Below are 27802 nucleotides of genomic sequence, written 5' to 3'. Positions count from 1 at the left end.
ATTTCTAAAAATATTACAGAGTAAATATGCACAGAAAAAGTTAATGCTTGTTTATGATTCAAATGTGTGACACAGTTTCCCCAGAAAAGTTATCACCAATCTTCACAGTCTCTGTTATTTTCTCCATTTGTTACTTCCTGGTAAGACAGCGATACATAGAGCATTGTATTACTTTACACATTATATAACAATATCTTTCACAAGCTGTGTAAGTTATATATGTTTATCTGATAAACCATGCCTTTAGCACTGTTCAAGAAGGCACATCAGGTAACATCGGGTATTGATTTTAACATGTGTCCAGAAAATTCAGACATGGAAAACACACAGAGTTGACAGCATCTGCTATTGTTTATTACTCAAAAACATATCAAAATTAATCCCATTCACCCTTCACATTTATTTCATTAAAAATGTCTTTCAGCACAATTAACCAAAACAATCCCCTTTCTGTAGCATAACTAACATTAGGTCATGTCATTATTTGGATTGACATTTTAAATGGAAGTAAGTATTTGGGTTATTGGACTAGTGATCAAGTTGGAGATGATTTAGGGTTTTTAAAAATTGAATTAAAATTTGATGATTCTGTAAGTCACAGGAGCACCCATCACACCAACTATTGTAATTAATTTTAGTGCAACTTAGTGAAATACGAAAAGTTGCCTTAACATGTCAATATAGTGCTAGATGTGAGGTTGGGAGGAAGTGCCAGACAGATTCTCTAGAAATGTTATAATAAGATCTAGGCTTTTTATTTAAAAAAAAAAAAAAGTTTATTAATGTAGTGGTCTAGAACTGCTAAACAAAACAAAGCAAGTAAAATAGAATATGGTGGCAGGATTGCCTTCTGTCGTCTCTTGGCTCCATTCTTGCTGTCACCTGCTGGATGAGCTGGGCTCAAGGACAGTCAAGGATGCTTGGTTCAGCAAGTCATCACCTGGCTTTGCAATCAGAGCTGTGATTGTTTAAAAATAGCCTGTAGGGAGCGCCCTGGCTGGCAGTCCTGATTTTCTTCTCTCTCCCCGTCCCCTCCCCCCCTGCAGCGGAGACAGCACCACCCAACTTCGCTCAACGACTGCAAAGCATGACCGTGAGACAAGGAAGCCAAGTGCGATTCCAAGTGAAAGTGACGGGAATCCCTACACCTGTGGTGAAGTTCTACCGGGATGGAGCTGAAATTCAGAGCTCCCTTGATTTTCAAATTTCCCAAGAAGGCGACCTCTACAGCTTACTGATTGCGGAAGCATACCCCGAAGACTCCGGGACCTATTCAGTAAATGCTACCAATAGCGTTGGAAGAGCTACTTCAACTGCCGAATTACTGGTTCAAGGTACTAATAATGGAGGCTGAGGAACAGGGAGAAAGGGAGAGCGCTGATTTTAGGACAAAGTGAGGCCGGGGTACCGTGGACTGCTCTCTGAGGCCTGGAGATGCTGTGAGCGGAAATCAAAGCTGGCTTGTCAACACCCTTAAAAAGAAATGTCTCTGAAATTCTAGGCAGGAGCTCAGAATTACTGAAGCAATCTGTGGTTATTACCCCCATTAGAAATTGGAAACTATTTTGATTGCCATCTATGTTTTCAAGTTATTGGCAAATAATAGAATTTTTAAAAAATGGTTCTAAGTAAATTCTTATCTAATAATGAACATTTTCTATTTTTAAACATAATTTATATTCATACAAACTTTCTACATTTTCCTCTATTGGGACACCTAGAAAATCTGATTGACTTTGTAGTCATAACTAACACAATCCCTTTAAAAATGAGGCATCCTTTGTCCTCCTAAATATTTATCTTTCATTCCTACAGGTGAAGAAGTAGTACCCGCTAAAAAGACAAAGACAATTATTTCGACTGCTCAAATTTCAGAAACAAGACAAACCCGAATTGAAAAGGTATTTTTCTATACTGTCGGTTTTCCAGCCTTTCAGGTTGCTGTTTCACCGACTTCCTCCTCAACGTGGGCTTTGTTTTTATCTTTTTACAGAAGATTGAAGCCCACTTTGATGCCAGGTCAATTGCAACAGTTGAGATGGTCATAGATGGTGCCACTGGGCAACAGCTGCCACATAAGACACCTCCCAGGATACCTCCCAAGCCGAAGTCGAGGTCTCCCACACCACCATCCATTGCTGCCAAAGCACAATTGACTCGACAGCAGTCCCCATCGCCAATAAGACACTCCCCTTCCCCGGTCAGACATGTTCGGGCCCCGACCCCATCTCCTGTCAGGTAAAGCCTTTGAAAAGACATCAGGTCGTTATGTATTTTTTAAATTATGTTTCATCCAATAAGAAGAGAAATAGAAGGAAGCAATAAAAAATGTAGCATATGATAAAGGAGGTAAACCAAAAAGGTACTGAATATGATTTTCACAAATCCTCACAGTCCACAGGTAAATTGGAGAACTTCATAAACTCTAATTGTGAATACTTATTTGCATACCATTTAATAAATATCTGCTTTAAGGGCCAAGAAAAAGCACAGTGAAATGAGAATAGCACCGAACCGGTTGGAAGCACTACATTCAGTTAGCCTGATCGCTTGCTACCAATGGGATTTAGGAAAATAATTATAATAATTAAATAGTTGCTAATATATATTGACCACTTTTTTAGTGGACATTTGATTGGCACTCTATGTACATTATCTTATTAAATATTCATAGCAACCTCTCAGAATTGTTATCCCTAGTTGTATATATAGGTGACTGAAGCAAAAACTTAAATAATTTATTTAAGGTCTTAGTTGTGTCATTTGTAAATTAAAGAGAATCATAACAAGAATGATCTCATGGTGCGTTGTGAGGATTCAATGCGATAATTAATTGAAAGTACCTTGCAAATATAAAATAATTATACCAATGTTCTTATGCTCTGATAATAAGTAAAACCTTCTAAATATTTTGCATATGCTTATGTTATTTTACCTAAAAAATAAAATGGGTTTCTATGCTTAGTTCATTTGGAGGTATTTTAGAAAGTGAGCATGTATCATCAGCACTCAGAAATTATAGAATCAAGTGTAAATTATCTATAGCAAATTTGAAACTTTGGCATTTTGCTTAACATGCTGTAGTTTTTAATGTGATGAACTGAAAAATGTGCAAAGTTTGGAGCAAACAGAAAAGTGTTTCTTGATCAATATAAAAGAAATTTTAAAACATAGAGAAAGTTCCCCTGCCAAGAAAAATTTTAAAAGAAGAGTAATAAGCAGATAGTTGACAAAAAATATTCAAACTTACTGTGAAGTTAATATAATCAAAACAGTATGGTATTGGTAAATGAATAGAAAATACATCAGAGGAACAGAACAGGGAGTCCAGAAATAAATTCAAGTACCCAGGAAATTCAATTTTTTAAAATCAGTGACTTTAAGTTCAGTGGGGAAAAGGATATTTTACTTTATGAAGAATGCTGGACCAATTAGCTAGCTATCCATTTGGAAGAAAACAAATATTAACCTCTACCTCACACCATTTACAAAATAAACCTCAGCTTGACTGAGAGCTAAATTAAAAAAATAAAAACCAAAACAATGAGAAAAAAATTGGGAATGCATTTGTGGAGGAGAGCTTTTAAAAATAGATCTACAGATTCAACTATATAAAAATAAAAGTTTACGTATGACAACAGCAAGGTCATAGCTAAACCAAACAGGCATTTCTGAAAACATTTCAAAGGTGGCTCTTTCTCAAGATATTTCATTGCCTCTGTCATAAAAGTGTTATAACAATTATACAATGGCAACAGTGTAAACAGTACAAGCTTAGAAACAGAGTATAACCTGCATAACTATACATATTGATGCTAGGTAAGATCCCATAAAAAAGGAAAATGTAAACAGTATATCTGGGAGAAATGTTTGCAGCATTATGACTGACAAAGAGCTAATATGCCAAAGGTATCGAAAAATTTCCACAAATTAATTTTAAAGGAAGAAACAAGCAGCACAAATGGAAAAAAAAAAAATAAAGACAAACATTTTACACAAGAAACAATGTAAATGTCCAATAAATATATTTTTTAAAAATATGCTAGATATTTTCCAATCTTTATTGTATTTTACACTTTAAACATTAAAGGTGTTGACAAACACTAATATGAAGGCTTGAACACAGAGCTCATTTAAAAAATATATATCTAGCTAACAAATATAAAAAGTGTTCTGACTCAGGCTAACCCCAGTTTGCACACCATGAAATCACAAGACAGGCAAATGTGATTTCTGGGGGAGATAACAACCTCACCATATTTTGAATTTAAGCTTAAGAGTCATTTAGAATTACAGAGCTTCCCTGATTCGTTGGAGCATTTTGACTGTCTTAGCAGTTTTGAGAGTTCATTAATAACAATCCCAATTACTTGGCCACCAAAATTTTCTTTAAAATAATTAAGAAAATATCAATTTGTAGAGAAAATAATTATTACCCAAGACAGACTGCTTCTTAAAATGTCTCATGGTTTAATCTTGATTTTTGTTGTAGAGTAAGGCAAATGTATTTCATTGAATAAGGTGCATTGTATCTAGCTGTGACCAGGTGATTATTTTTTATTGTAAGAGCAGAAATAAGCGCTTTTCTATAATGACGCAAATTACATTGATTTTCACAGTTATGGGCTAGCAACCTGCTGCTAATCACTCAAGTCATGCTAATCATGTCTTTAACTCTTTTTGAATTAAACCCACTTTACTAGGTACAGCAAGAGTAAGACACAGGTTACAACTTGGAAGTACATGTCACTTTGCTTTTCTTCAATTGATGTAGTCCTTACATTAGTCTAAACTGGTCTTTGTCCTATTTCTAAGGCAGTCACTTTCAAAATAGAGATGCAGTCCCCTGGATCTTCCTTTAGTTGATTACAACTTCATTTATAAAATGTAAATTGATTTTCACCAAAAAAACCTTCTTCAAGAAAATGATTAAACACTTCTTCATGAAACTGGTTAATATTGTACTGATGTTAGGTTACCCTATAATTTAGAGCAGATATCAACTGTACCTTGAGCCTTAATTAGAATAATTTTTTCACTTATGATCAGTATAAGTAGTGCCAGAATACTTTGGTAAACAATATGCAGTAGTTAAATGCAATGATAAGGCAATACTGCCACCTAGAGGGGAAAATGCAATACACCTTATTGACTAAGAATTAAATTATGAAAAACTATCTTAAAATAGTTGACCACCCCCTAGAATTGTTGCTATCGCTCAGCAACTGTCGTTTTGTCTATATATGCCAGGGTTTAGCACCCAGATTCTTCAACTGATGCTATTGAACTTTGGACACACATAAGAAGTAATAAAAACTATTTTGGAAGAAGCCACTTTATCGATTTAATTAAAAAAAGTCATAGCTTTCTTTGGTTTCAAATTAGGCCACCATAATTATAAGGATATTTAAAAGAAGTCCAGGGTACAATATAACGAGGATGAAGATAAATAAATATAGAGAAAACTTAAAAGAGCAATCCACAACACATTGATTAGAATAGCAGTTTCCAAAATGAAAACTTCCCACAGCCTACACCCCAAAAAGTTTTGAGAAAGCATCTCCTATCCTGGAGATTCACAAGGCATAAAAGCATGGTGAAGGCTCTGGGAAGTCCTACAGGGAAATAACAAAGGTTTAACTTGTTTAGCCTAGAGTTGCACATGCATTTTGATTACAGAAACCTTTCTTTGTTCCATACGTATTTGATACCACCCCTGAGAATTGGGAGTACAGAGAAATTTAGAGTTGTGATTATTATATTTGCCATGGCCTTTCTTTGGCTGTATTTCAAGGAAGCACCTTCTGCTGTCTTGACTTTTTAAAATGTGAGACAGTGAGGCAAGCACAAAATTCTTTAGCTTAGAACTAAGGCTGATTCTCGAGTTCCAGCAGGTAAGAGTAAGGCTTACTGAGATTTAAAACAAATTACTTTCAAGGGCATTATTTGCCTCTGAATAGGTTATTGAGTCACCCATTTTAAAACTGTGTTAAGTTAAACATGTCCAGACTTTTCTCCTGTTATTCAAATCTGATGGCCCAGAGAGGAGTTCCTTGACTTGGGTTCTTGACCTCTGCTGTTTGATTTTCAGGCCCGTGTCTCCAGCTGGGAGGATCTCCACGTCCCCCATCAGATCTGTTAAGTCTCCATCACTCATGCGTAAGACTCAGCCATCCACCATGGCCCTAGGCCCGGAAGTGCCTCCCCCTTGGAAGCAAGAGGGCTACATGGCCTCATCTGAGGCTGAGATGAGAGAAGCTATGATGACGAGCTCTACTCAGATCAGGACAGAAGAGAGATGGGAAGGGAGATATGGGGTCCAGGAGCAAATGACCACCAGTGGAGCTGCGTTCGCGGCAGGGGCTGTGGCTACTGGTGCTACAGAGGTATTGTCAGAGCTGTTTTATTTCATGTTTCTTCCTTTCACATTCTCGTTTCTCCAACCAGGATCCTGTCATGAAACTCAGTCTGTCTAGGTTGTGCATATGAACATAAGAATCTAACAGAAACTGAAAAACAAATTGGGGCTGTGCTTTGTAAAGGCATTTTTAATTTGGACAAAAGCCCTAACTGTGAGGTTTTTCAGAAAATATAGGTTTTTAATGATCCATACCTCTCCTAGCAGTGAGAAACCCGTCTGTATGTGTGTATTTAACTCTATGTAGCTCAATTTCTGCCGTGCTTTTGTATTTTCTTCTGGGCATGTCATTTTAAAAAGTGATGGATGTGGTCATGTCTAATGCAGGTGAAACAAGAAACTGACAAAAGTGCAGCTGTTGCGACTGTTGTTGCTGCTGTTGACATGGCCAGAGTGAGAGAACCAGTTACCAGCGCTGTAGAGCAGACTGCTCAGAGGACAACCACGACTGCTGTGCACGTCCAACCTGCTCCAGACCAGGTATGTGTTAGGCCGTCCGCACTGAGCTTTGTGTGCCGAGATGCCATGACAAGCCAATGCTCCAATCATTTTGAGGACAGCATTGAGCCTACTGTGGCCCAGACTTTTAGGACTTTCGGAGAAAAAAAAGGGGTCTGAGATACCAAAGGTGTTCAAGATATAAATACCATAAGTACTGGTCTGTGTCAGGCAGGTAGGCAGGCAAGCTATCAGAAAGTCAATACAGGAGGTCAGACAAGGGGTACAAAGTGCCAAAGCACTCCTGGGTCAAGACAGGCAAAAGGTGGCTCAGAAAGTCAGCTAAACTAGGCAGGTATGTGTGCGTTCAGAGAGGTGCTTCCAGACCAGTCGATTGAGAGCTCAGGCACTTTAAGAGCCAGGCATGGAAACCATTATTTCAGGCAGACATTACTTTTTTCTGAGCTCCCCCAAAGACCTTTGCTTTTACGTTCCTCAAAATAAACGTGACATTTGATTCATGGCTGAAAAGTGTTATAAATCTAGGATAATTTCCCACCTCATGTTTGAATAGATTTTCTGTTGCAGTTGAAAATCATTCTAGCTTTCCTCCTTATCCCCTCTTGTGTGACATTTATGTCTTTATCCTGATTTATCATTTGTAACTTTTTAGAAAAGCTGCGTTAAAGTATTTCCTCCCTTTCCCCTATGAAAATCAGGTGAGAAAGGAGGCAGAGAAGACTGCTGTAACTAAGGTAGTAGTGGCTGCCGAAAAAGCCAAGGAACAAGAATTGAAATCAAGAACCAGAGAAGTAATTACAACAAAACAAGAGCAGGTGCACGTAACTCATGAACAGGTGAGAATGTTTTTGGATGTGAAGTTATTGTTGCTATTACCTGTGTCAACACATATAATAATGTTTACTGTGAAGGGTGTTGTTTCTCGGACAACAAGATTGTTATCACAGATTGAATCTGTGTATTCCTAGGTACTGGATATCAGAGTGCCTTAGAGTTTACAGCATGTTTCCCTCATGTCAACAAAAGGATCTCTGTGAACACAAATGGGGAGTAGGAAGAGGGGTTTCATCTATATTCTAGGGATGCACTACCTAAATATTTGACAGTGAAGGAGGTAAAAGCCAGGGAGGAGAAATAGATGCTAAGGTACGAACAGGAAAATGTGGGAAAGAACCCTGAACACACATTGCTTAATAACTGCTTTCCGAGTCTTTGGGAGAACACCTAAATATGGATTTGAAGTGGAATGGACAGCAAGAACTTCTTAGGTCAAGTGACCAGAAAAAGTGAAAAGGACAGCCCCATGATGGGAGGAATTCAGGGACAGATTAGATAAGGCCAATTGGTAGGGCTGTTGGCCAGTGGAGACAATTGTCAGTTGGGTGGTTTGAGGAGATAAACTCCCAAGTTTCTTTCAACTCTGAGATCCTGAATTTTAGTGATGATGTTTGAGATTGGCAAAGAGGCAAATGGGGAAGACATCCCCTCTCCTGACACCCCAACATACATATCTTTGGAGTCCAGATCCAATACAGTATCCTTCAGGGGGTTAAGGATTTGGAAAACCTTTTGCCTGGGTTATGCACAAAAATTTTCTCCTCATAAGATCTCAATTTTAGAAAAGTATGTCTTGATATTTCAAATCATGACAATATTTAGGAAAATTTTCAAAGCAAAATTTCGTATAAAGGCAGATTGCAAATTGTCCATATTTGATTTCTCATTTATAAAATAAAAGGCTCAGACAAAATTGTTTCTAAGGCTTTCCATTTTGATATCCTATGCTTATCTTTAGTTGACAGAAGTGGCATGGAATAATACTGCTATATATCCATTTATAAAAATTATACATCTTTTCAAAGAAGATAGTAACTCTCCAAGCAAACAATATTGAATCCAACTTTTCCCCCCCCTAAGTTATGGTATAAACAGAAAAATAGCTGGTCATATTAATAAAAATGAAATAATTTGTTTTATTTAGTAATACCTCCAGAAAAAGAATTTTACTTTTTCTTGAAATTCCTATTTTGTTATATTTAATAAAAATTATGTCACTTCCATTAGAGATCAGGAGGCAATAAGCTTTTCTTTTTATCATTGATTTCAGATAAGAAAAGAAACTGAAAAAGCATTTGTACCAAAAGTAGTAATTTCCACAACTAAAGCCAAAGAACAAGAAACTCGAATTTCTGGAGAAATTACTACAAAACAAGAACAAAAACAAATAACTCAAGAAACAGTAAGTTCAATTTTGTAAATACCATGTAGTTTGTTGACATATACGTTCCATCCAGCTGCATGTACCCTATAATCAAAAACTCTAAATGGAGGAGTCTTTTGTGTATGTTCTTTTTGTTGTTTCTCTACGGCTAGTATTGAAACTCTTTCATGACAGCAATTCTGTACTCATTGTGCAATTTTCCAGGACATTTCTAGAACATACTTAAATGGAAACTAGCTCTTACCCCAGTCTAGTTACCCACTGATATAGTCACATTTTTCACACAGCCTGAGCCCTCAGTCACTTAGGTTATAACACACGAACTACATAGTTGTAAAACATATGTGTGCACACATGCACACCAGTCATGAACCCTCCAACTAAATAGCCAGGGAAAGTGAGGAAATATTGAACATCAGGGAAGACCAGTACTTCTTCAAGAAACTATCTTAATTACTGGTTGATAAACTGGGACCTAAAAGTGTTTTCTGCTCCTGTGCTAGAAGTGAATTCACTAAAATTCACTTCTGTCTCATGTGTGAAATCAAACCTTAGAGTGCCAGAAAAGAAGCATATATTTTGAATTCTTTCATGTTGGGGGGTAGGGGTAGCTCCTGTGCTCACCTCTCTTGATCTCACACTCTTTGATGACTCTAGAACTACTTTTTAAAAAAGATCCAGTTGAGAACACTGTATACTGGGGGTGCCAAAAATATACATACACATTGTAGGAGATGGTCAACGTTGTTCAAGCAGTAGTTTGCCGTAATCAGAAGTGTTTGAACGCTGATGCTAACCACTTTGAGCACTTCTTGTAATTGCAGAAATCAAGTGTGACTTGTATTCGTCTTTTGTTATCAGTATATTGAGTATTACAATTTTAGTACAGTTTTTCTTTCTTAAAATGTGTATACATTTTTTTGGCACCCTCTGTACTTAATAGGCTGGCCAATGGCTGCCAGATGAATTTCCCTCTCCTTATAGTGAGTCAGAGACTTTGAATGCACAAGAAGCCCATGTGGTGTAATCAAAGGCATAGAAATCCCTGTTGCCATTGCAATGCTGGCAAGTTCAGCCTGACTGGTATAGTTTCCCAGCCACTTGCCCGTGGCCACTCACTGGGTTCCATAACATGTCAACATGTCTCAAAGCTGAGACCTTTTCAGTTCTAGGACAGTTCGCTAAGGAGCAGGGGAGAATAAAGAAGCCCATTCCTTAGGAAAACAAAAGTCTCTGTATTAAATTCAAGTGTGGACTTTTAAAATGGAAATGTGATATTTTCTCTCTCACCGCTAAGGGTTCTGTATTCTCCTGAATGTTACAAGGATATCTTTCCATTTCTTTTGTGTCTTTTGAAACTCAAGTCTTTATTTTACTCTGAAAATCAGATAACACAGAAAGCTGAGACAACTGCTGCATCCATGGTGGTAGTTGCCACTGCAAAGCCCACAACACTAGAAACAATTCTGGGAGCTCAAGAAGAAATTGCCACACACGATCAAATACACATAACTCATGAAAAGGTGATGACTTACTGCTGGTGTGAAATTCACTCGTGTATCATTTCACTTGCAAGCCACCTATATTTTCCTCATGTTAATCATCACTCTTTCACCTTTCCTTATAACTCAAATAGAAAAACTTCAAAACCTCTTGTGAGCTTTTTGCCACCTATCTAGCTTTCACTGCCACTTTTCATTCCTAACCTTCAGACTTTCTTTTGATTGTTACTAATGTGATATTGTATTTCCCTATAATGTCTTCCTATCGAAGTAGACTCCAGTGTGCAAGTCAATTGATAAAATGCAAAAGTATGTGTTATTTATGGCTCTATTGGATTTCCTATAGATTATAAAAAGAATAGTGAGAGAAAGAAAAATGCATCCTTTGTTCTTTTATTGCTAATCACATTTTTTTCCCTTTTACACTTGATTTAAAAAAAAAAAAATTTTTACTAATGAAGCAGTATGGATGATCAAAGCAACTCAAGTGATATACTAAAGTGTGATTAAAATGTCCTTAACTAGGAAGAAATTCTGCTTCCTTTCTCAGTTTTGACCTAAGTTTCTTTTATTATAGGCTGTATGAAATGTAATGACCATTTTCTCATTTTTTTTTTTTTTTTGTCATATGACCAGATAAGGAAAGAAACTAGGAAAACAGTGGTACCTAAAGTCATAGTTGCCACACCCAAAGTCAAAGAACAAGATTTAGTATCAAGAAGTAGAGAAGGCATCACTACCAAAAGAGAGCAAGTTCAAATAACTCAGGAAAAGGTGAATACAGATATTTGAGATGGGAAAAGTTCATCTTGAAACTGATTTCTAGTAAATCATTAACTATGATGTGGTATGAATTATTAATCTGTATTTTCCTTTTTGAATCCCAAACTAAAACAAAATGGTAAATGTGTGACTGCTTACCATTAATTTTATCTGCACATTTGATTTTCATCCATCTGTAACATTTATAATTCATTTTATTCACCATTATTCTTTGCATGAAGATTAGCATATTTAGCCTGATTTTGAAAGGCAATAAGTGGAATCATCTGGAGTTAACATTTCTGAGTTTTGTGACTCCTAGTCAGTGTGAGCAAACATTGCCAAGTAAAAGTTAACTTCTCTTGTGTAGTGAACCCTCAATAACATCATCTTGCATCCTCACTAGGAGGGGGGATGGGTCATACCATGTGTGTCTGAAGCCATGTACAATTTAAAACTTGATTTTACTGTAATAATCAGATGAGGAGGGAAGCTGAGAAAACTGCCTTGTCTACAATAGCAGTTGCCACTGCTAAAGCCAAAGAACAAGAAACAATATTGAGAACTAGAGAAGGAATGGCTGCTAGACAAGAACAAATTCAAGTTTCTCATGGAAAGGTGACTATTCTAAGTGTGAAGTCCCCTATTATAATACATTAATACCAAATCTCATGTGAAATCCTACCATAATACATTAATACCAAATCTTGGAATTTCTTATGTATAAGACACTATTAACCTAATTTATTTTTTAGATGATTAAACAATTGGAAAGCAAAAAGTCAAATTATTTATTATTGTTAATATCACTACATAATCCTTTCCTCACTGATCTCTTTACTATTATTTTCCATTTTTTATTATTAACATTTAGAAATTCTCCAGAAAATGATGATTGAAATTGCATGCAGGCTAATTTTAATATATTCCATGAACATAAATATATGTGTAAATGATGAATCTTACTGTCAAAAAGATGTATGTTTTGAGGGGGTCATGAATTCAGTATATTACATTGTAGAGTGTGGACTTATTTCAGGAAATTCCCCATAATTTTCTTCATGTGAAACATTATCTTCCCCGCTCCCCCTTCCCCCCGTAAATATCAGATGAGGAAAAAAAAAAGCTGAAAAAATGATAGTGCCTGCTGCAGTAGTTTCCACTAAAACGAAACAAGATAAATATTAAAATTGATGGAAGGAATTAACCAACCAGAATAAATACACATAAGCCATGAAAAGGTTGTTTGTAGCTATGAAATTTCCATGAATTAACTTATTTCCCATGACTGTCATTTATCCCAAATGGGCTGTTTACCTAATTTTATTCTTTATTGCTAATACAGTTTTTTGGAAATTAGCAACTAAAGTTTTTCAATTTCTTTAGCATCATGGTGGAGTCCTGTCTGTATTTCCCAGTGTTGTTTTCTATTTCTACATTTTGGGTTTTGTTTTTTTCCTAAGACATGATTTGAGATCATCTTTTAAAATATTTACCCAAGTCAATATTGAATGGCATATCAGCCTTTCAGAAGTCTCATAGAGGACAGAATTCTAATATGTAGCATACTTCATGAGTGATTATATTTAAACTTTGGTTTGTTCTGGACCATATAAATTTGACTATCTTATTTTTGTTGTTAAAAATTAGCTAAGAGTGGAAGCTGCAAAAATGTCTGTACCCAAAGTAATAGTTACCACTGCAAAATCTACTGAACCAGCCACACTGACCAGGACTAGAGAAGGATTTGCTATTAAGCAAGAACAGATACAACTTATTCGTGAGGAGATGAAAACTGATGCTGTGGAGGTGAAAGCCTTGTTTCATCCCATTTCATCATCATCAGCTCTCATAACCTTCCATCCATCATGAGTCATTGTGCTCTTCATGTTCCATTTACCTGCTTAACTGGCCAGCAAAACATTAGAGACAGATTCAGCCCAGTTTCTCCAGTGGAACAGTTAGCATTTCTAGTAGTGAAAATCCAGATTAAACAACACTTTTCTTTGTGTCTCCTAAATTAAGTCTCAGCATTTAACTGGTATGAGTTGGGGTCTCCTTGTCCAATTATTCTTCTTGCTTAGCTAGGTTCCAAAACTACGAGGGATGTTGGGGTCCATGAAGAAGTAAAAGCGGCTTCCAGCATAGAGTACACATTTTTAGTTGTCCACCAAACGACATATGTATACAGATTTGACATACATTAACTCAGGGGAAAATATTTAGATGCTTCCCCAATTTAAAATATTTTACTGTAATTAAACTTTTTCTTGTGTAAGTTTTAAATTAAGAGCAAGATCTATACATTTCAGTTGGCAAATTACAATTTCTTTGAGCCTAAGTTTCTCGTTGTTAAAGTAAAACTAAAACTTAACCTGACTAACTCGTAGCTGGTAGACTACATGTACATGTAATAATATATACACATTACATGTAAATATATGCATGTAAATATATACATATGTACACATAACATATAAGATAATACATATTCTATAATGTATTATGTAGTATATAATGATATAATATATATACATTATATCATATGTATTATCTGTTCAATATGTTAACATTTTAAAACATCTATAAAACTAAAATAAACTGATAGCCCATATGGTTAAAAAGACAAGAAACAAATAAACAGGTGAACAAGCTTAATTCACCTAAGCCTCACATATATTTTATAGTTTCTTCTAAAATGCAATCTGAAGATGGCATTTATAATTCTTCAAGGCACATTAATTATATTGTAGCTTCTCAGAAGGAAGCACTGGAGAAAGCCCGTGATCACTAAAGGCCCAATTCCATCTCAAAAATCCCTCTTTTTTTTTTTTTTTAATCTTAAATGGTTCTGATAATAATTTTAGCAGATATACAGGTAGCATACTTGAAAAACATTTCAGATACACTCTAAATTCTCTTCACAGCAGTAGAAAAAAAAACTGGACATGAATAAAATATTCCAGTGTTACTTTTAAAGAGCACTGAGGCCTGTGGTGATGTGATTTTTGCAGTATGTTCTTTCCAGGTGTTGCCTAGAATCATAACATATAAGCCCCATCAGCTAGTTTGCTTCTTTAAAAGAGCAATTCCTTTGCAAACTGTGTTCCCATTTCTATTAATCAAGTTCATGGAAATGAGAAAACATTGCTGTTCCTTCTTCCTTTTAACTCCCAGTAATAATGAAAGTAAATCGAACTTTGCTGTGAAAGTTTATTCTCTTGAATCCAAAAAAGATAACATATTTCATTCTAATCACAAGATCTTCAATTCATGTGTTTTGAGAGATTTTTTAAATATATTAAAAAATTCTTATCCCTAGGGAATCCTAAGTAAATCAATATGCCTCACTGTGTGTTCATGAGCTTTCATGTTATCTCAGGTTTGCATGCAACCGTATAACTTTGCAGCAACTGATTTTTCTGGAAGGGTCTATGACTGTATTTGAGTACACTTTTATTATTGCTGTTATTGTGTCCACATGAGACTAAACGATTGATCGAAGATAATAAAAATAATTAATGAAGATAACCAGCCCCAAAGTTCTGATTTCCCAAGTGCCTCAGACTTAACCCTAGAAAAACTCAAAATCTCCTTACTAGTTTGTATACATATTGTGTTATCCTAAGTCGTGTATGTGTGATTTAATGTGTACTCTAAATAAGCAGGTATATACAGAGTGTATCTAACTAGATGTCCACACATTATAATAATCAACAAATATTAAGTTCCTAAATTCATTTATGAGTTACACTTCTGCAGACATTAACACAGCTAGATATTATAGGTGCCACCTGACTATCATGCCTTTAGGGATTTGTCTGTTCTTGATGTCTATCCTAGGAGGAGGTGTACCAGCCTCACTTTGACATTACTATGTATTAATTCTGCAAACCTTGTCTCCAGGTGGGCGTTGGGAAAAAGGCGGAAGCTGTAGCAACAGTTGTTGCTGCAGTAGATCAAGCCCGTGTCCGAGAACCCAGAGAACCCGGGCATCTTGAAGAATCACACGCTCAGCAGACCACTTTAGAGTATGGATATAAGGAGCATGTTTCCGCCACAAGGGTAGCTGAGCAACCCTCACGTCCAGCCTCGGAACCCCAAGTTGTCTCTAAAGCAGTCAAGCCTAGAGTGATCCAAGCGCCTTCTGAGACTCATATCACAACTACTGATCAAATGGGAATGCATATATCATCACAGGTGAGTCTGCACCCGCTGTCACTTCACCTTGTCTGTGGGAAAGCAAGCTTAACTGCTCTGGTCATCTGGTGAAGAGTGGTATCACTGAGTTTCATTTCAATGCAGATCAAGAAAACTACAGATGTAACAACTGAAAGATTAGTCCATGTGGATAAACGCCCCCGCACAGCAAGCCCTCACTTTACTGTTTCAAAAATTGCGGTTCCTAAGACAGAACATGGATACGAGGTAAGAAGTTAAAGAGCCTGACAAAGAAATGTTTTGCTCAAAACAATAAGTATCTAATGTGTGATGTAGAGTGTCTTTGATATAGGCCAGTGTGGCCTCATTTGGGTTACGTCTGTTAGCATTCATAGTGTACTGAGAACCCCTAAGTTTGGTTTCTGAAACTTGCCCTGCAGGGTGAGCCTAAGGTGGCAGGCAGTTCATTATTGTACACCTCTGAGGAGACACAAATTCATGCATGCTTCTCTCTGTTTCATATTTTATAAAAGATGTATATTACACAGTTTACTTTTCCTTATGCTATGAGACATTTCAAAGCAACTTAACCAAGAATACATATCAATGATAAAGACAGACATTGAGAAATCATATACAGAGGGTGCCAAAAAAATGTATACACATTGTAAGAAAGGAAAAAACTATTAAAAGTGTAATACTCAATATATACTGATAACAAAAGATGAATACAAGTCATGTGTATACATTTTTGTGACACACCCGGTATTTATATACTCAATATAGCAAGATGGAAAGATGGTATTTTGTGTTGGTTGGGTTGGATTGTAGAGTCAAACAGCCCTGAATTTGCATCCTAGCTCTGCCCCTTATTAGCTCTGTCGTCAGGGGCAAGGTAATACACGTAAAAACCTTAGCAAGTTGACAGCACATTATAACCCTCAATATTCATCACTTTTGTTCCTATTATACACATCTAAGAGATAGAATTCAAATCTTTTTTTTTAAAAGATTTTATTGGAGAAGGGGAACAAGACTTTATTGGGGAACAGTGTGCACTTCCAGGACTTTTTTCCAAGTCAAGTTGTTGTCCTTTCAATCTGAGTTGTGGAGGGTGCCGTTCAGCTTTAAGTTGTTGTCCTTTCAGTCTTAGTTGTGGAGGGTGCAGCTCAGCTCCAGGTCCAGTTGCCGTTGCTAGTTGCAGGGGGCACAGCCCACCATCCCTTGTGGGAGTCAAACCTGCAGCCTTGTGGTTGAGAGGACGCACTCCTACCAACTGAGCCATCCAGGAGCTCAACGGCAGCTCAGCTCAAGGAGCCGTGTTCAATTTTAGTTGCAGGGGATGCTGCCCACCATCCCTTGCAGGACTCGAGTAATTGAACTGGCAACCTTGTGGTTGAGAGCCCACTGGCCCATGTAGGAATCAAACCGGCAGCCTTTGGAGTTAGGAGCATGGAGCTCTAACCGCCTGAGCCACCGGGTCGGCCCCTAGAATCCAAATCTTGTATGCCTTCAAAGAATTATAAGGCACATTTAATATCTATATTTGGGATAGTCCCAAATTACCATTGAAACCAAATAATCAGCAACAGAATACAAACAGTAAGAAAGTCTTTAAATTGTTTTTCTGAATGTCTCCATTTTCACCTTTCAAACAGATTTGTGGCTGAAACCTAAATGTGCTATTTTAAATAGTTCTTAGGAATTTATTAAGTATTTTAATAGTTTCTTAATTTTGAATTTTTCACGGTAGTATTTTCAAATGCAGCATTCACTGGGATAAGTGAAAATTCAGGACTGAGCTTGGGAAGACTCTCCGTCCCTTTATAATAAGAATGTAAAGTTTTCAATATAACTCTTTAAGAAAGATATTTTCAGTATATTTTACAAAGTGGCAGGAATGATGATGAGCTTCATAACAGGCTTATCTCTGACTTTCCACTAACTCTATGAGTGATAAAGAGAACATTAAAAAAAAGAAACGGACCCTATAGAAAACAGGTTCTAACTCACCACAGGAATGATAGTGGAGAAGCACTTCTAAAGCATGACTTGGATGACAGTTAAGTGACTTTATTTTCTGACTCTGTTTCCATTTAGGCATCAATAGCCGGTAGTGCTATTGCCACATTACAAAAAGAGTTGTCAGCCTCATCTTCTGCTCAGAAAATCACCAAATCAGTGAAGGCACCCACTGTGAAGCCTGTTGAGACTAGAGTGAGAGCAGAACCCACACCCTCACCCCAGTTCCCCTTCACTGACACCCAGGAGACTTACAAGAGTCAAGCTGGCATTGAAGTGAAAAAGGAAGTGGGGCTGAGCATCTCTGGTGGTGCAGTCCGTGAAGAGCGCTTCGAAGTACTTCACGGGCGTGAAACCAAGGTTGGTCGCTGGACTGCACGTTGTTTCTTGATCCATCCCTGTTAATGAGGGCCGGGTAGTTCACAGTTTATACTACAGAAATAGTCAGCCAGGTGTCTTGCCTCTGTCTCCTTTACTATGCTCAAAGTTAATTTTAGTGTGTCAGAGCTTTTTTCTTCAAATTATTATATAATTTTGCATGTGCTGAGTTTATGACATTGCCTCTCATTTTCTGGGTCTTTTGTAACATCCTTTGTAAAAATCATAGGTAACAGAAACAGCAAGAGTACCTGCACCTGTTGAAATCCCTGTTACTCCACCAACTTTGGTCTCGGTGAGTGAAGAAGTTGATTGTGTTGGATGATATGCTTATCTGGTCAAATAATTTTAACATGTGCAACGATCAGTTTCTCAAACTGGAAAATGGCATTAGTGAGTTTACAAATACTCATTTTAAGACCACACACTACTTGGCAATGAAAAGGGGAATTCTGTGTGGCAACCATCAGTCATGTAGTCAACAGATTTAGTGAGTTTCTATTTTGTGGATGGCATTATTAAAAACATATGGAGATACATAAAGTCAAATTCAGCCCTCTGAAATCTTTGCCTTATTATCAGAGAAAATGTACATAAACAAGCAAGATAAGATATAGAATGTAATAAGCACCTCAGTAGAGGGAACATCCAGAGGAAAGTGGTTACTTCCATTTGGGGGTAGCATGGAAAGCTTTCTTAAGGAGATGGCATTTGCTGCTGAGCCTTCAAGCTTTGTGAAGAATATGTAAGACTCACAGATGGTACAGAGCTGCCCCATTATATGATATTAATACAGTTCTACCATACCAACTTGGAAATGCCGTGCTTTTATTTCAACTTGGGGATATTCCGATTTCCAAAGGAGTCTCTTTACTAGTATCTCTAGAGTCCTGATCATAAAAAAAAACACAAAAAACACAAAACACACACACACACACACAAAAAAAAAACACAAACACATTTAATGGCAATTAGAATGTCCAAGTTCATACCCCCACATTTTCTATAACATATGGAAATAATAAATGAATACGCACACATACCAATACTATATCCTTTTTCTTTTCTCTTCAGGGCTTAAAAAATGTGACTGTCATAGAAGGTGAATCTGTCACCTTGGAGTGCCACATCTCTGGATACCCATCCCCAAAAGTGACATGGTACAGGGAAGACTACCAAATAGAAAGTTCCATTGATTTCCAGATAACCTTCCAGAGTGGAATTGCTCGTCTTATGATTCGTGAAGCTTTTGCAGAAGACAGTGGACGATTTACCTGCAGTGCTGTGAATGAGGCTGGGACTGTCAGCACGTCCTGCTATCTAGCTGTGCAGGGTTAGTGGCCACTCTCCCACCGTCCTTCCACACATGCCATCACTCTCATTCATCACTCTCAGCCGACACTTCTTTCCACAATATGGTTTTTGTGCACCTTGTAATTGTGTCACCTTTTGGGATTGTGGGTTAGATTATGGGGTCAATTTAACTGTCATGCTAAGCAAGGGTCACTACCAAAATGGGATAAATGTCTGACTTTAAAGGAGAAACTTCTTTCTTCTTCCAGTGTCGGAAGAGTTTGAAAAGGAAACCACAACCATGACTGAGAAAGTTACCACAGAAGAGAAACGGTAAAACATTATTTTGCTAATTAGTATTCGTTCTAGTTGACCCTTGAACAACACAGGTCTGAACTTTGTGGATCCACTTACACTTTGTTTGTTTGTTTGTTTTCAATAAATACAGTCAGTTTTTCACACTCACCGATCTTGCCTCTGCAGATTCAACCAACCAGGGATAGAAAACAGCATTTTCATATTCACAGCTGCAGATTGCCAACTGTGGATTGAAAATACTGTTTTCAATCCGCAGTTGGTTGAATCTGCAGCTGTGAAACCTGCGGACGTAAAGAGCCGACTTTAGAGTCAAAGTTATAATGTGGATTTTCTTTCGACTGTGTGGGGTCAGTGCCCCTAACCCCTACTTTGTTCAGGAGTCAACAGTACAGTATTGATTTTTAAGTCACTTTAGTGTTGACCAATTGCAATCCAGAAGCTAATATGAAGGAAATTCTTTTTCCAGCTTTATGGAGTCAAGAGATGTGGTAATGACTGATGCAAGCATCACAGAGGAACGAGCAGAGCCAGGAGAACCTGCCGCTCCTTTCTTCATTGTAAAACCAGTGGCCCAGAGACTGGTGGAAGGTGCGAGCATTGTGTTTGAATGCCAGATTGGGGGCAACCCAAAGCCCCATGTCTACTGGAAAAAATCCGGTGTTCCTCTAACCACTGGATACAGGTATGGCTGAATGATCTAATTCTTTGTGATTTGTGTAATATGTATATGAAGCCTAGAGAGAAGTAGAATATACTTACCCCATAGTCCCCAAATGTAGGCTCTTTCATTATGGAGCCTTCATAGTTTGTTTTGAGGTATTTTCAAATTCTTGTACAAAGTATTACTGAGAAACAAAACTATATGAAAAAAGTGGATGGAAGATATATTCCTTTATATTCTAGTTTGATTCATTTATAGTGCTACAAAAATAGAGAAAATGTGTATTTTTACAGGTGTTTTTACCTGCACACACCCACACATATTCTTCCAGAAATAATTTGAGACAATTTTCAACAAAAATAAATAATAATTAAGTTGCTAAAAGATAAAAGCATCAGGGTCATGTAATGAAGAAGAAAGTCAGTAATACATGAAAATTTATGCTAATGAATTTGCTGCAATTGAATATAAAACTTAGGTTTGAATTTCCAGCCACTTAAGACAAAAAAGGTAACCTGGTGATTTAAATACGTAACTATTATATTGTAATAAGAAATATAGTGTACTAGAGGCTTAATCCTGAAATATTTAAAGGAATTCATTTTTTTAATTATCAATTTGATCTTCAAATAAAAAAAGGAACAAAATAATGAAAAAAGAGAAAGTACCTAAGTTTTGAAATGACTGTTTGCTAACATGAACGTGGCAGCCCCTTATTTCCATGTGTCTGATTCTAGTAGTATTATATTCTATTATTTGAGTATATGAATATTCCTTAAAATGAAACTTTTAACTTGTTTGGCCCTCATTACTTGTGTCCATGTATTTTGCTCAATTTTCAGCAATCTTATATTCTATAGTAGAGCTTAGCCATATGTTTAAGACCATTGAATTTTATACCTCAGATCCACATAAGGATTATTTTACTCACATTAAGGTGATATATGACTGAATTTTTGTTTGTTCATTTCCATAAAGGTACAAAGTAATTTACAACAAACAAACTGGTGAGTGCAAACTGGTGATTTCAATGACTTTTGCTGATGACGCTGGAGAATACACTATTGTTATTCGTAATAAGCATGGGGAAACCTCTGCGTCTGCCTCCTTGCTTGAAGAAGGTAAGTGCAACTCAGACTGGTTCCTATGAGTCTTATAAGAATGAAAATATGTGGAGGTAGCAGTGCTGTGTGTTTGTCGAAAAGCTTGTTGCAGTTCCTTGGTTCTCTCCCTCACCCTCCCTTCTTGGCCTTAGCTGTAATAGAAAATGTTTTAGACCACATGGACTCAAAAGCCATGCTGGTGCTAAGCTTCTAAGTTTCTAGCAATAGTTTCTATTTGGTGCATTCATTTGGTACATATTATATCTTTGAAGATGCAGGGATTCTAAATCCAGTTGCCTTCCAGATCCAGACAGATTAGTATCAGTCAGTGCGAGGAAGACAATGGCTGACTGCAGAGTATGTGCCCTGCCTCAAGGGGGCAGTAGTACCCCATCTCCAATATGTTGCTGCCAGGCTCAGTGTTGCTAGAGCTTTTGATATTTTAGGGAAGAGCTGGAAATCACAATTTTAAAAATTCATAAGTAATTTGAAAAAAAAAAAAAGTAATAGCATTTAGGCCAAACAAAATGTATATGTGGGTTGCCATTATCTTTGCTTAGCTATTCATATTTACAGTGGACCATTTCACACTCTGTCTCCTTTGATCTGCACAGCACCCCTTGGAGAAGTTAAGATACTATCCCCATTTAGCAAATAAAGCACTCAAGAACCAGGAGGTATATGAATTGCCAAAAGCTACATAGTAAATTAGGAAGATCTCTAGGATAGATCCCAAAAGATTAACTGTTAATATGAAATCTTTCTACAATAGTAGTGGTTGGTTTGAATTTTTAGTGTAAGTTTGGTTTTGAAATTCAATCTAATAAATATTTATTGAGCACTTTGATAGTAAAATTTAGGAAATCAGGTTTTTGGTTATCAACTTTCCCTAATGTAAGGCATAAAGGCTTTTACATAAGGACAATAAAAATTAAATTATGTTCTTAACTCCTAGCTGAGTATGAGGCACTGATGAAGTCCCAACAAGAAATGTTTTATCAGACACAAATGACTGCATTTATTCAAGAACCTAAAATTGGAGAAATAGCCCCTGGATTTGTATACTCTGATTATGAAAAAGAGTATGAAAAAGAACAGGCCTTAATTAGGAAGAAAATGGCCAAAGATACTGTGATGGTCAGAACTTTCGTAGAAGACCAGGTGAGTGTAACAATAATGACCAAGTAAACCATTTTATAAATTATACTTTCCTGCCACAATGCCCCTTTTTTTGTTTGATATTTTCATTTTCAAGTGATGGAGTCAGGTTAGATCACTATTAGTACATTCAGGTCCACTGCTGACAACTTTCCTTAATCTTCATGACATGTTGCACATATAACTTTAGAAATAGGGATTACATATATCCAACAAAATATGACTTTAGAAATAGGGATTATATATAGTCAGAAAAAAAAATATTAGCATGACCAAGTTCATTACTGCCAGTATCCCTTCACATGAATGATAAACATTCCATATGTGTAACCTGTACTTTTAGAGTACCATTTACCTGAGATACCACAGTATAAACTGTCAAAGATGACTGTAACGCAGATTAAAAAAACAAAACAAACAAAAAAGCTTTCTAACTTTTTCTCCCAGTTAAATACTTAATCAATCATTATCTCTGAAACTAATATCTTTAAAGAATTTCTGTCAGTAAGGATATATCTTCTTAACAAACTGTCATCTTTTTTACTACATAGGAATTCCATATTTCTTCCTTTGAAGAGAGGCTTATTAAAGAAATTGAATACAGAATAATAAAGACTACATTAGAAGAACTTCTTGAAGAAGATGGTGAAGAAAAGATGGCAGTTGATATTTCTGAATCTGAAGCTGTTGAAGCAGGATTTGATTTAAGAATCAAGAATTATAGAATCCTTGAGGGGATGGGTGTTACTTTTCATTGCAAGATGTCTGGATATCCATTACCCAAGGTAAAATATAAACATTTATTCTACCTCCATGCCACAATAAAGATAGAAATCAGTTACACTATAACTATTTTACCTAAATTTCATTCACATATGCATGTTATTTGCAGATTGCATGGTACAAAGACGGCAAGCGCATCAAACATGGAGAGAGATACCAAATGGACTTTCTACAAGATGGCAGAGCTAGTCTGCGCATACCTGTTGTTCTTCCAGAAGATGAGGGAATCTATACTGCGTTTGCCAGCAATATTAAAGGAAATGCAATTTGCTCTGGAAAATTGTATGTGGAACCTGCTGCTCCACTTGGTGCTCCGACTTACATACCCACGCCAGAGCCAATGAGCAGAATCAGGTAAGACTCATAGTAATAATTTGGGTTGGTTAGTATTTAAATTGTTTAAAACACCAAATATCCCAGTAGTCAATTGCTGTTGTGTGTGTGGGAGGAAACAAAACTGAAGGCTGAGATATCAAAAACCTTCCATTCGCAATACTAATGATCACCAAGAGTCTGAATTTCTTGCCTCTGTGGAAGATGAGCAAAGCATTTTCATTAGTGTAGCATACTCTTCATTTTGCCAGTATCATATCTGATATAATGAAGGCTGTGAGGTTTATCTAACACCTGATTTTACATTTGTTGGCCCCAATTTATACAACAACCCTGCAAAGTAGGGATTATTATTTCTATTTTGGAAGTGGAGACGCTGAGTCTCTGCAATCCTACGAAAACTGCCTTAGTTTAACTAGCCCATAAGTGGTGGTGCCAGCACTTGAAATACAATCCAAGCCATTCTGGCTGCAAAATGTAGATAGGGTTTTGTTTTCTTTCGTTTTGTTTTCCAAATAATTTCTACGTTTTTCCTCCTGTTGGATAAAAAAGAATGTTTTTCTTTTTCCATAAATTTATTAATTGACTTATTTAACCTACCAACATTTCTTGAGATATTTTGATAGTAGAATCAAAAAGGCTTGTTGACTAAATAAATCCAGGTGGTGAGAGAAAGACAGTATTAGGATTGTTCCAAGATTCTGAGTACCTGATACCTGGCTGTATTAAATGAGTACTGACTGGGTTGAGGATATAGGAAAAATATAGTTTTGTGGGCAATAATAATACATTCCATTTTGGATTCCAATGAGTTTCAAGTGCCTCCTACAACACACAAGAACTAAATTCTAAAATAACGTTAATGAACAAGACAGAAAGAGCTTTGTTTATTTTGCTGTTTTTTCTCCATGCCTCATGAAAATGTTCCGTTTTCCTTTGTGTTTCAGATCCATCTCTCCACGTTCAGTGAGCAGGTCTCCTATACGCATGTCTCCTGCACGGATGTCTCCTGCAAGGATGTCACCTGCACGAATGTCCCCTGCAAGAATGTCTCCTGGACGTAGGCTGGAGGAAACAGATGAGGCACAACTTGAAAGACTGTACAAGCCAGTCTTTGTGTTAAAACCTGTTTCTTTCAAATGTTTAGAAGGGCAAACTGCCAGATTTGACTTAAAGGTTGTGGGTAGACCTATGCCGGAGACCTTCTGGTTTCATGATGGTAAGTATAAGTTTTTGCTCACAAATCATTAAACTCAAAATAAGTTTATGTGAGTGTCCAACAATTAAAAAAAAACTATTTTAATAATCCGTTTTTTTCACTTATTTTTTTGACAGGCCAGCAAGTTATCAATGACTATACCCATAAAGTAGTCATTAAAGAAGATGGTACCCAATCACTGATTATTGTCCCTGCATCACCCAGTGATTCTGGGGAATGGACTGTGGTTGCCCAAAACAGGGCAGGCAAATCTTCAGTTTCAATGATTTTAACTGTGGAAGGTATTTGCTTTTAAAATAAAAAAGAAATTACCTTATCACTTGGATTATACACAGGTATTTCAGCCCTGTTCTCTCTAAATGATGACCTCTCTCTTTCAGCTGTGGAACATCAGGTTAAACCAGTGTTTGTGGAAAAACTGAAAAATGTCAATGTAAAGGAAGGGTCCCGACTTGAAATGAAAGTCAGAGCTACGGGTAATCCTAATCCTGACATTGTGTGGTTGAAGAACAGTGAAATCATTGTACCTCATAAATATCCAAAAATCAGGTAAGTTTGCTGGGGAATAATATAACTAAGCTCATTCTACAAATCCAATTACCAAGGAAGCAACAATTTCTGTATTGATGATTTCTTTTCACATTTTTGTTTTTTTAGAATTGAAGGAACAAAGGGAGAAGCTGCCCTTAAAATTGATTCCACTGTCAGCCAAGATTCTGCCTGGTACACTGCAACTGCTATTAATAAGGCTGGCCGAGACACTACAAGATGCAAAGTAAATGTTGAAGTTGAGTTTGCAGAGCCTGAACCAGAGAGAAGATTAATCATCCCACGAGGGACATATAGAGCAAAGGAGATCGCAGCCCCAGAGCTGGAGCCCCTCCATTTGCGATATGGTCAAGAGCAATGGGAAGAGGGTGACCTCTATGACAAAGAGAAACAGCAGAAACCATTTTTCAAGAAAAAACTCACTTCCTTAAGACTCAAGCGCATTGGGCCTGCCCATTTTGAATGCAGGCTAACACCAATTGGTGACCCAACGATGGTGGTAGAATGGCTCCATGATGGAAAGCCACTTGAAGCAGCCAACAGGCTTCGTATGATCAATGAATTTGGGTATTGCAGCCTTGATTACGGAGTTGCATATTCTAGAGATAGTGGCATCATTACTTGCAGAGCCACTAACAAATATGGAACAGATCACACATCTGCTACCCTTATTGTTAAAGATGAGAAAAGTCTTGTGGAAGAATCTCAGTTGCCTGAGGGGAGGAAAGGCTTACAGAGAATTGAGGAATTAGAGAGGATGGCTCACGAAGGTGCACTTACAGGTGTAACAACAGATCAAAAAGAAAAGCAAAAGCCAGACATTGTCTTGTTCCCAGAGCCAGTAAGAGTACTCGAAGGGGAGACCGCTAGATTCCGTTGCCGTGTGACAGGTTACCCTCAGCCCAAAGTCAACTGGTACCTCAATGGACAGCTTATCCGTAAAAGCAAAAGGTTCAGAGTTCGCTATGATGGCATTCATTATCTGGACATCGTAGACTGCAAATCATATGATACAGGTGAGGTCAAGGTCACTGCAGAAAATCCTGAAGGTGTGACAGAGCATAAAGTGAAACTAGAGATCCAACAAAGGGAAGATTTTAGGTCTGTCCTTAGGCGGGCCCCTGAACCAAAGCCTGAGTTTCACGTGCATGAACCTGGAAAGCTTCAGTTTGAAGTACAAAAAGTAGATAGACCTGTTGACACCACCGACAGCAAGGAAATTGTGAAGCTGAAAAGGGCTGAGAGAATTACCCACGAAAAAGTGTCTGAAGAGTCAGAAGAGCTGCGCAGTAAATTCAAGCGCAGAACAGAGGAGGGCTATTATGAAGCCATTACCGCCGTGGAGCTCAAATCTCGTAAAAAGGATGAATCCTATGAAGAACTCCTAAAGAAGACAAAAGATGAACTTCTGCACTGGACCAAAGAGCTAACTGAGGAGGAGAAGAAAGCTCTTGCTGAAGAAGGCAAAATCACAATTCCAACTTTTAAACCTGATAGAATTGAATTAAGTCCCAGTATGGAGGCCCCCAAAATCTTTGAAAGAATCCAAAGTCAAACAGTGGGCCAAGGAACTGATGCGCACTTCCGGGTCAGAGTCGTGGGAAAACCAGATCCTGAATGTGAATGGTACAAAAATGGTGTCAAGATCGAACGCTCTGACAGAATCTACTGGTACTGGCCTGAAGACAATGTTTGTGAGCTGGTCATAAGAGATGTGACTGCTGAAGACTCTGCCAGCATCATGGTAAAAGCCATCAATATAGCTGGGGAAACCTCAAGCCATGCGTTCTTACTTGTCCAAGGTAATTTGAATTACTTTGATTAGACGGCTCTGTCTCTATTTATACATGAATATCCAGTAGCACATTTCTTTTTATTTTATTTTCCCATTATTCAAACTGTGAATGTAATTTAATATAATGTGCTTTTTTTTTTCTTTTTTCTTTTTCTTGTAGCCAAGCAATTGATCACTTTCACACAGGAATTACAAGATGTTGTTGCCAAGGAAAAAGACACCATGGCAACCTTTGAATGTGAAACTTCAGAGCCATTTGTCAAAGTGAAATGGTATAAAGATGGTGTGGAGCTTCAGATGGGAGATAAATATAGGATGCACTCTGACAGAAAGGTTCACTTCCTCTCTGTACTGACAATCGACACAGTTGATGCTGGAAACTACAGCTGTGCACTTGTGGAAGACGAAAATGTAAAAACAACGGCTAAACTTATTGTTGAAGGTAATAAATAGTTCTTTCAATGTTTACTTTAGTTTTAAAGTCACTCTTAATATCTAATGCAATTAGCTCTGCAATTTTCCCTTCATAAAAAATAATTATTTGGAAATTGGATATAAGTTCCATAGCAAGAATCATGAATTCATATTACTAATTAAGAATATTGACAATTGCAGACAGAAAAAGTTGAGAACCATATAATTTCACTGTATGTGGGATATAAACTGA

At 37.1% G+C, this 27802-nt stretch overlaps 1 protein-coding gene across 2 annotated transcripts in view; it reads left to right on the top strand.

The window, feature by feature from the left end:
* Window positions 1-27802, top strand: part of TTN (titin) — a 270598-nt gene that overhangs the window by 5486 nt on the left and 237310 nt on the right. For both annotated transcript variants that reach the window (XM_074338692.1, XM_019739278.2), the window contains exons 4-29: window positions 1047-1334; window positions 1816-1901; window positions 1994-2238; window positions 6092-6386; window positions 6746-6898; window positions 7576-7713; window positions 8985-9116; window positions 10487-10621; window positions 11237-11374; window positions 11843-11980; window positions 15269-15562; window positions 15668-15790; window positions 17624-17905; window positions 18153-18218; window positions 18998-19256; window positions 19486-19549; window positions 20001-20216; window positions 21174-21316; window positions 22254-22459; window positions 23008-23241; window positions 23349-23593; window positions 24520-24791; window positions 24908-25072; window positions 25172-25340; window positions 25449-27142; window positions 27296-27577. In XM_074338692.1, the coding sequence (XP_074194793.1) occupies window positions 1047-1334; window positions 1816-1901; window positions 1994-2238; window positions 6092-6386; window positions 6746-6898; window positions 7576-7713; window positions 8985-9116; window positions 10487-10621; window positions 11237-11374; window positions 11843-11980; window positions 15269-15562; window positions 15668-15790; window positions 17624-17905; window positions 18153-18218; window positions 18998-19256; window positions 19486-19549; window positions 20001-20216; window positions 21174-21316; window positions 22254-22459; window positions 23008-23241; window positions 23349-23593; window positions 24520-24791; window positions 24908-25072; window positions 25172-25340; window positions 25449-27142; window positions 27296-27577 (6462 nt within the window). The remainder of the gene's footprint in view (window positions 1-1046; window positions 1335-1815; window positions 1902-1993; window positions 2239-6091; window positions 6387-6745; window positions 6899-7575; window positions 7714-8984; window positions 9117-10486; window positions 10622-11236; window positions 11375-11842; window positions 11981-15268; window positions 15563-15667; window positions 15791-17623; window positions 17906-18152; window positions 18219-18997; window positions 19257-19485; window positions 19550-20000; window positions 20217-21173; window positions 21317-22253; window positions 22460-23007; window positions 23242-23348; window positions 23594-24519; window positions 24792-24907; window positions 25073-25171; window positions 25341-25448; window positions 27143-27295; window positions 27578-27802) is intronic.

Source organism: Rhinolophus sinicus, linkage group LG01, assembly GCF_036562045.2.
Source record: "Rhinolophus sinicus isolate RSC01 linkage group LG01, ASM3656204v1, whole genome shotgun sequence".
NCBI classification, from domain to species: domain Eukaryota; kingdom Metazoa; phylum Chordata; class Mammalia; order Chiroptera; family Rhinolophidae; genus Rhinolophus; species Rhinolophus sinicus.
Note: the sequence above shows the minus strand (reverse complement) of the source record. Positions and strands in the feature narration are given on the sequence as shown.